The sequence below is a fragment of the Alosa alosa genome, chromosome 4, assembly GCF_017589495.1.
Source record: "Alosa alosa isolate M-15738 ecotype Scorff River chromosome 4, AALO_Geno_1.1, whole genome shotgun sequence".
NCBI classification, from domain to species: Eukaryota; Metazoa; Chordata; class Actinopteri; order Clupeiformes; family Clupeidae; genus Alosa; species Alosa alosa.
This window is the reverse complement of record NC_063192.1, coordinates 7,755,519-7,765,069: the sequence shown is the minus strand read 5'-3', so window position 1 is coordinate 7,765,069 and position 9,551 is coordinate 7,755,519. Positions and strand designations below refer to the sequence as shown.

General features: G+C 44.2%; 1 protein-coding gene across 1 annotated transcript; it reads left to right on the top strand.

Annotated features, from left to right (window-relative positions):
• Positions 1-5,112: 5,112 nt before the first annotated feature.
• On the top strand, positions 5,113-9,551 carry si:dkey-205h13.2. Its single transcript, XM_048241060.1, has 8 exons — positions 5,113-5,266; positions 5,651-5,754; positions 5,940-6,112; positions 6,218-6,321; positions 6,553-6,712; positions 7,866-7,969; positions 8,126-8,297; positions 9,095-9,551. The coding sequence occupies exons 3-8, from the start codon at positions 6,099-6,101 to the stop codon at positions 9,198-9,200; spliced, it is 660 nt and encodes a 219-aa protein (XP_048097017.1). The 5' UTR covers positions 5,113-5,266; positions 5,651-5,754; positions 5,940-6,098; the 3' UTR covers positions 9,201-9,551.

Genomic DNA, 9,551 nt, shown 5'->3' with positions numbered 1-9,551 from the left:
ACACCAGCTGATCTTGCTGATTCTTGCTGGTGTAGCTGGTTGGGCCACCAGGTGGACATGCTGGCGTGAGCATCTGAGGAAGTTGGTGGGCAGAGAACATCACCAAAGACCCCACACATCCTTAAAATCTACTGAAGTCAAATTGGACAGCTTTTAAAACGGCACATATTTAAAAACGTTTAGATTTTGAATAGCTTTCAAGTGCCTCAGCGTGTGTAAATGCTTTAAAGTGCCTGTTTATTTAGGCCATCTGAATCATTGATAAGTGGCCTGAAGGAGAGGAGCACTGCCAGTCAGTGGCTAATGCCCAGTCCACTGTTTAAGGAAAGCCCCTGATGACTTTGGCTGGCCAAGTTTTAGCTCTAAATAATGCACATGAATTGAGCTGTAAAGAGTTGAAGGCTTATTCAAGTTTTAGTCAAAATCCTCCCGAAGAGTCGACAGCCTTACGTGACCACCATCCACAATCAAATCTGTGGTCTTTTTTCTCATGCTACTTAAATAAACTAGTCCCATATAAAGAGCACCTCACATACAGTATGTACTGTACAGGTCTAAGCATGTAGATTATATGTAAAAAAAAACATTGATACCTGACTGTTTCATACTAGTGAGGATGAAGTCTGAACCATGAGGGGCATTAGAATAGAGGTATTAGAGGTACTCCAAGTACTTCCAAGGCCTCCAGTAAGTTACAGAACTGACTTTAAAGCACTACTGCTTGTTTATAAATGACTAATGGAACTGGACCTAATTACCTATCAGGCATCAGGCAGACTTCTCCAGTACACTGAACCCTAAGCCTGGATACGTTCACCTCAGCTGGATCCCTGGGTTAGTTCAGTGTGCATTTATCTATGGTTGCAGTGACTCTCGTTTTGAGAAAAGTCTGTGTGCTAATGTTTCACCCTGCAATAAATCTCACAGAAGTGGGTCAGACTGCTGTCCCTATGAACATTTGCGAGTAACTCATTGACTCCGTTCTCTATCTGTCGGGCAGACCTGTTATGCACTGTTACATAATTATTCTGAACTCTGCTGTAAACAGCACATGGAATGGTCCATGGCTGTTTTATTCTTAGTATATAGTGTGGTGTAAAGGTGTAAAGTGATTGTGTCTGTGAGTCTGCATTTATTTGTGTAAGTAGGGTCAGATGTCTCCCTGTGTGTTTGTTTCTGTGTGTGTGTGTGTTTGTGTGTGTGTGTGTGTGTGCACTGAAGCCGCAAGTGGCCTATCAAGTGTGCATTGGTTGGTTGACACTCCACCCTCCCATTGTTCCAGTGTTTGGCAATTGACCTTTGTTGCGCTGCTGACGGCCGGCAACCTGAGACGCACCTTAAACCCCCAGGCCACCATTTTAAACGATCCTGCATGCTATTTTCACTGCGCCTGTCTCCCCATAGGCAGCTGTCAGTGTGTGTGTGTGTGTGACAGGTGCACTGTTTTGAGCCTGACGTGGCAGAGAGCCACACTAAAGATGAGCTGTTGTTGTTGTTCCCGACCAGGCAGGAAACAATTAAATGGGACACATTGTGCAGATACGTCTACATCATCCTGGGCCAACAGTATCCATTTGTCATAGGATACACAGTGGTAGCGAATGCATAGTCCTGAATAGCATATCACCTCTCTGGGCTGGTGTCCAGCTTTTCGACTCGACTCGAGTGTAGATTGGAGTTGCCCTGTGGCCTGGGAGTAGACCACATGTCTACTGGAATAGAAAAAGGAGCATCTCATAGTGATAACCTCCCAAAAGCGCATGCATGGATTTTAAGATGATCTCCTAGATTCCCCACAGTGTGGGCTTAAGCCTGAGGAGAAGATTGTGCCTTGTGCCTGTGTGGTGGTTTTTCTCTCATACGGATTATATTTTCAGTGGCCTGTGGTTGATTCCATCATAAAGCTTCTCAGGTGGCAACTGGGAGAAGATGCAGATGGAACATGCAAGGATTACCCTTGCTAAGGAAGAAATAAAGAAAACAGAAGTTAGTTGTTCACAGCAGAGGGATAGCTATTTAGTCATTAATAACAATGAGGCGACACTATAATGTCTGTGCAGGCTGGGAGGTGACAGTGTTCTGTGATTTGGTGACAAACATGGCTGTGAGGGGGTGATTAAAGTGAGGGGTTAGAGGTGAAACAGCTGACGATGAAAAGCGAGACAATGATGGAGGTGACAGCGTTAGATGATGAGGTGACAGACATGGCTATAAGGAGGTGACAAACGTGAGGGGTTCGAGGGTGAAATAGGTGACGATAGGAAGCGAGCAGGTGATGGAGGTGACAGCCAGGGCTGAGGGAGTGACACATTGGGGTGAGATGACAGTGGAGACCAGTGGAGCGGTCAGTAAGCAACGGTGAGGAGGTTGGGAAACATGGCTCAGATGGTGATTCACATGACAAATCCAGTGTGGTGTAAATAACTGAAGTAATGGGATGCTTCTTATTGGACGGCTCACAGCAACGTTCTAAACATAGTTGTGTGGGAGCTGTATGGACACTGACCAGTGAAAAAAGAACCAAATATCCACCCCATTCCTCCCTCCGCCTAGTCCAGTTGTTAAATCTGACGTCACACGTCGTTTTTGGGACCAACTGCTCTTTTGTCCAAAAAGTTTACTAGTGCAGCCAGCCTGTTTTCACAACCTTTTCACCATCTCCTCTGTTTTAGTGAGGGTAAAAAGTTGCTTGACTCTAACAGAGTAATGAGTGTAACTGTGCAGCCACATGATATAATCAAGGGTAAAGTCCAGGCCTTCATAAAAAGTAAGATTTCTATTTCTATTTATAAGACAATTTTTTTTGTAGGCTACTCTGAACAGCTCTTTCTTCTACTGTCTATGGAAAAAAACAAGCTGCTCTGGGCCCAGTTGAAAAGAGAATTACCGACACATTAATGCATCAGATAGATAGACAGATAGATAGATAGATAGATAGATAGATAGATAGATAGATACTTTATTGATCCCCAAAGGGAAATTCAAGGTCACGACTTCACACTCGGATGGGCCTACAGAAGTTTAAAACGGAAACATCAGCTTAAAGGTGCTATGTGTAATGTCCGCCAAAAAATCAATTCTTACTCCACATTCCATAAAAGATGGGGGCAGTATACCTCCAGAAAGTGAGTTGGTCTACCCTAGAGTAACAACCGAGAAACGTGTATTGCAGTTTGGCTGGCGGTTATGTTGCCCGCATACCGCCTCCCATGGCCGAAACTGGTATTATGACACCTGTCGGGCTGTGGCATTTTTTTTAATGACATCTTCACCCTTATTTCTTCTCATTCTTTTGAGATTCTTTTTCATTTTTTGGATATTTTTACCTCAATTCTTACACATGGCACCTTTAACCCTTACAACAATACCTTTTTTTGGACATTGAACGAGTGGGGTCACTGAACCAGAGCACAGTGTCCCATGCACATTATGCTTGTCATCTCTCATTTTTCCTTTGTTTGGTTGTCTATAACACAAGTTCATGGACTGCCAATGTGTGTGCAGAGCCCTGGAGTGTGTCTGGAGAGAGAGAGAGGGACCAGGTATGACACCTGACTCATCTGAGGAGTGTGTGTGTGTGTATGTCTGGAGAGAGAGAGAGAGGGACCAGGTATGACACCTGACCCTCCAGAGAAGCGACTGACAGGGAGGAGGTGTGGATGCTGGTGGACTGAGAGGGAGGAGGTGTGGATGCTGGTGGACTGAGAGGGAGGAGGTGTGGATGCTGGTGGACTGGTGGACTGAGAGGGAGGAGGTGTGGATGCTGGTGGACTGAGAGGGAGGAGGTATGGATGCTGGTGGACGAGTGCGATTCAGACAGAGCCTGGCTAGAGTCTCTGCCAATCCAGAAGGAAAGCAACTATTGGCCAATGGCTACATGCACTTAATAATCATGTACTTTACCTGCCTTAGAGTTAAGTCTAGTAGAGGATGCCACCTTCTCCTCTCTAGTCTCTTGTAATCACAGCAAGGCAGTACTCTCTCTTTCATTGGTGAGTACCATATTAATAAATAATAATAGGCAGATTGAATAGATAATAATAGTTCTCTAACACAACACACTAATAACAGTCATTTTATTAGGAATATTAATAATGGCAGAACTATATCAGTAACAAATAATGTGTAGTTTGACATATTAGTTGATTAATTTAGGAATAGGAATACCAGCCTTAGAGGGGTTTGCCATTAAACATGTATGGAATGAAACTGATTTTAGAGACCTTACACCAGTGGATGACTTAATTCCCCATCAGGAAGACCTGTGTAAACATGACTTCTCAAGCAGTATATTTTGTGAGTACAGTTCCCTTGTAAAAATCTTTTGGTTGTTCTGGATATGCCTTTGCATAAAGAGTTTTCTCTTGTACAGTATACATGTTACTGCCTGCTTTTTAACATCCTATGTCTAGGTATTTGCAGTGTGGACGGCTGTACTTCTTAGTGAGTTTTTTTCCTTTCAAAATAATTGTTTATAATAGTTAATATCTAACCTTTTATAATCATGTTTGTTATTGCTATTACTTTTATTGTAATAATAATTAGGAGTATAGTAGTTCTATGGAAAGCCCTTGAGGAGCAATAGTATACTGTTGTTGCTGTTGCAGATGTTAAGATATGATAGTCATTTTGTTTTTATTATTTATTAATATTTTATTTTTTTATTATTTATTAATATTATTATTTTATTGATAATATTATTATTTTATTTATTTTACTATATTTGGTCATATAGGGAAGGGAAACACTGAATGCTATTTTCTCTTTCATGGGATGAACTAAAACGTCTTTTTTATATTTTCAGAAATATCCCCTATGGCTTCAGCTGAGGAAAGTGAGTAGACACTGGAATATAATTCTGACATACCAACACTCATTTAATCACTTCTCTCCTCTCCCTTACTCTCCTCTCCTATCCCTTACTCCTTACTCCCCTCTCCTCTGCCTTCCTCTCCTCTCCCTTACTCTCCTCTCCTATCCCTTACTCTCCTCTCCTCTCCTCTCCTCTCCCTTACTCTCCTCTCCTCTCCTCTCCTCTACTCTCCCTTACTCTCCTTTACTCTATCCTCTGCTGTCCACTCTGCTGTCCCCCAGCCTGTCAGACAGGCTGGTTTGATGACAGGGACGTGTCGGCGGAGGGCGATTCTGAGCTGGTGCGGGACCTGAAGAGGAGCCACAGTGCGTCCATCTGCGCAACGCCCACCCACATGGAGGTCCAGACCACCGCCGGCATCCGAGCCCAACACACCAAAAACACCTTTCACAAGTACGCACCTCTGCAGTCACTACACTGCAAGCAACTAGCGACAGAGAGAGACAAAGAGAGAGAGAGACCATGTGATGTCAATGTGACTCAGCAAAAACAGGCTAAATAACCACAGGCAATGCGGAAATGCTGCAAGACAAAGTTAGAATAAGTTCAACTTTTAAGGTGACAAGATATGGGCAATGAGTAAATTGCCCTAAATGTGAACAGGGCTCTAGAATATAGAACTCAGCATGCTCTGTGCCACTGGATGTATGGACTCATGGCCATGTGTGTCTGTGTGTGTGTGTGTGTGTGTGTGTGTGTGTGTGTGTGTGTGTGTGTGTGTGTGTGTGTGTGTGTGTGTGTGTGTGTGTGTGTGTGTGTGTGTGTTTGTGTGTGCAGGTTAGATGTTTCTGAAGGTGTGGTGTGTCTCAATGAAGAGCAGACGAAAGGGCCGTGTTTGGACTACAAAGTCATGTTCACTTGCAGTGGATCATTCTGTAGCGGTAAGATCTTACGTCAGGAGTTGACATGAACAACAGATTTTTGTATGTGTGTGTTTGTGTACATGTGTGTGGACTGTGTATATTTGTGTGTGTGTGTTTGTGTGTGTGTGTGTGTGTGTGTGTGTGTGTGTGTGTGTTCGGGGCACTTCTGTTTGCATGCTACAGTAACCTCTAATTTATTCCAGGTTGCAGGACACGCTGGTTCGATTCAGACGACCCAACAGACAATGGAGACTTTGAGATTCTGAGCATGCTCCGTTCCACATATACCAGGGAGATTTGCCCACAGCCAATCGCCATCGAGGCCCAGACACTGTCCGGCCAGTCAGCTTCAGAGACCGGAGATGTTTTTCCTGGTGTGAGTGTCCACCTGGGGTTTGACGGTTTGACTCTCTCGTCCAACTGCTTGGAACCTGAGCTGCATGTGAGATGTTTGACATTGGCTTCTCACTCTCTTCTGCAGCTATGACGCCACCTATGGGTTTGCATGTGTCAATGCGGACCAGGGGAGTGGCACCTGCAAGGACTACAGAGTACGCTTCACCTGTCCAAGTGACTTTTGTTCAGGTGAGGGCCAGCACACACACACACACACACACACCTCTACTATAATTATAGAAGACTTATATTATATTATATTTATTTCATATGAATATAATATAATTATCTCTGTTCAGCCTCTAGTTTATTTGCCTGGATGCATAATACACATGTGCTCTTTTCATAAAGTGTTTACATGAATCTGCATGCTCCCATTGGTGCGCTGTATGTTCTCACCTGTGTGTGTCTCCACCGTAGTGTCAGAGGAGTGTCGGACACGCTGGCTGAGCAGTGATGTTGAGTCGCTCCCCAAGCTGCTGCAGATGTTTCCAGGCCAGGTGTGCAGGAACCCCATCAGCCTGGAGGCACAGACGCTCTACGGCATCTCAGCAAAGCACACCGGCGACATCTTCCTCTCGTGAGCCTCTTCTCTCTCTCTCTCTCTCTCTCTCTCACTCTGCGAGAGAGCACAAGCATAGACTGCACATCCATTCATTCACTCAAGGAAACCAACAGTGGTTCTGATGTGTACTTACAGTGGTAAAATGTAATTGTAATAACCGGAGTTATGTGTGCTAATGTGCTCTGGTCCGTCAAGATTTATTTACATTTACACACAATGGGTACATAAAAGCAAGTTTGTCTTCCCAATGGAAAATTATCTAACAATAACTGATAAAAGGCTAAAAGGATATTTGTCATTTACCCCTGTGATCATGATCATTTTCAGCACACAGACACCTACATTCAGACACACACAAATACAGACGCACAGATACACAGACACACACAGAGACACACAGACACCCACACAGGCACCCACATACACAGCAGGCCCAATTAGGAGGAGGACACAGTTAAGGTACTGTACATAGCACCTACAATTATCACACTCGGGTTAAGTAGGACCCAACACCTCATTTGTAATAGTTATGGTTAGGGGGTGGGGTGGCTACTGTGTGCAGTCATTGAAAATAAGTTATGTTGTGTGTTCTTCACAGAAAATAAGCCAAGGACAATGAGTTTGAGTTAGGAAAAATAATAAATTATATATTTTTTTTGTCTTTAAGCATACATTGAAAACGGGACCCACAGAACACCTTACAAGGGTTTAGCCAGAGAGAAACAGTATCAATCTCCATAACAAGGTCTCAAGGGACTGAAAGGGGAGTAGCCAGCAACAAATGTTGCGCAAGCACAAATGTTTATTATCTTTGACAAAAATAACTTATAGCTTTGATTAGGCCTAATTGAAGCACATCTATTTGGAGAGCAAGACACTACTTGGCTGATAAAGTATGCAGTTATTGCTCCACTCGCCAAGGTTAAAAAGCATGTGACAGCTGGCATGCCAGAGCACTTGTGTGTGTGGACATGAGCCCAGATCATGCAGCCAATGCTGATATCATCCCTTGAATAGAGAATAGCAATGTAGTCCTCATAACTACTATTACTCACAGTAGTGGTGGTACTCATAACTACTTTTGTCAGCTGGAAAAGCTTGTAGTGGACATATTCTACAACTACAGTACTATGTGACTTACATTAACAATGTTTCTTTTTCCATTCAGCTATGACGTCACATTTGGGTTTGTGTGTATCAACTCAGAGCAAAGGAAGGGGACATGCGATGACTACCAAGTGATGCTAACCTGCCCCTCTGATTTCTGTCAAGGTAGGTTTTCTGACAGGACACCATCAGTGCTCCACAACCTTCACCCCTCCAAAAAAAAACTAGTCAATTAAAGAGGAACAATAGGCAATGAATACTTAGAACTACGGCCTTGTATATTCGTCAATGATGAACCCTATGTTACACATTGTGTGCCAGGTTGTCGAACTCGGTGGTTTGACCTGGATGACCCTACGGGCCGCGGGGACTACGAGACCTTCCGGCAGCTGCAGATAGCTTTCCCTGAGGCGGTGTGCAGCCAACCAGTGGCTATCGAGGCCATGACCACCAGCGGTGTCCCCGCCCTCCAGACTGGTGACACTTTCCAAGTGTAAGGCTTCCCACAGGCCCGTGTCATGTTGTCAGCTGTTGAAATGTTATTGCCATATGTACATGTGGGGCAGCCGTGGTTCGATCCCCGACCAGTAGGTAAAATGTGGTAGAGCACTGCTCTCCCATGCCCACATCCACGGCTGAAGTGCCCTTGAGCAAGGCACCTAACCCCTCACTGCTCCTCGAGCGCTGCTGTAGCAGGCAGCTCACTGCTTCGGGATTAGTGTGTGCTTCAGCTCACTGTGTGTTCACTGTGTGCTGAATGTGTTTCACTAATTCATGGATTGGGATAAATGCAGAGACCAAATTTCCTTCACGAGATCAGAGTATATATACTACTTATACTTTAATATATATAACAATGGGGTGTGGTAGTGTAGTGGTTAAGGAGCTGGGCTAACATGCAGTAGCCTGAAAGTTGTCAGTTCAATTCCCGGCTTCCATCGTTGTGCCCTTGAGCAAGGCGCTTAACCCCAAGTTGCTCCGGCGACAGTGTAATCCCTTGTAATATAGTTGACATATGTATGTCACTTTGGTCAAAAAGTGTCTGCTAAATGTAATGTAATTAATTAATGAATTAATTAATTAATAACAACATATGTGGCGTAGGACGTGACGGTGTGTATGCGGGAGCTGATGTGATCATGCCCTCTGGCATGTGTAGTGTGGTGTGTAATGTTGTGTGCAATGACCTGCATAGTAATCTGTGGTGTGCTATACAGTAGCCAGCAGTAGCATCAAATCCTTCAGTGGTCTGTTCAGCAAAACGAGACTTGTACTGCCTCCATTTCACAGGTATGATGCGACCCATGGCTTTGCCTGTGTGAATGCGGAGCAGGGGGGCAGGAGGTGCCAGGACTACAAGGTGCGCTTCACCTGCCCACTGGACTTCTGCTCCTGAAGCCCTTGTATGCACACAACACATTCTGGTGGCAGTTTATTTTTGTGTGTGTTTTCTGTAAACACTACAGATGCATCATATGGCATCCTGAGATTTCAAGGGAGAGAAATCTCCCTTCAGCTCATTGGGACTATTAGAAATAACTGACGGAGCACTTTAACCTGGCAGACACAGGCTACAAAGTCTGATAACTCTCATGGCTGAGTCAGGGTGACTGCTGCTGACTTCAAAGAACAAAAGTGAGGAGGAAATGCCCCTTCTATGGGTTGATTGCTTGGAATCAAAATAACCTCCATTCACTGCCATGTCTTTTGTACTCTGAATGAAAATAAATACTTTAATATGCTTTAA

Bases quoted from the DNA above. Each gene is read 5' to 3' on its own strand.
- si:dkey-205h13.2 (XM_048241060.1), top strand. The intron at 6,322-6,552 runs GTGAGGGCCAGC...TCTCCACCGTAG, and splicing joins TCCAAGTGACTTTTGTTCAG to TGTCAGAGGAGTGTCGGACA. The intron at 7,970-8,125 runs GTAGGTTTTCTG...ATTGTGTGCCAG, and splicing joins CCCCTCTGATTTCTGTCAAG to GTTGTCGAACTCGGTGGTTT.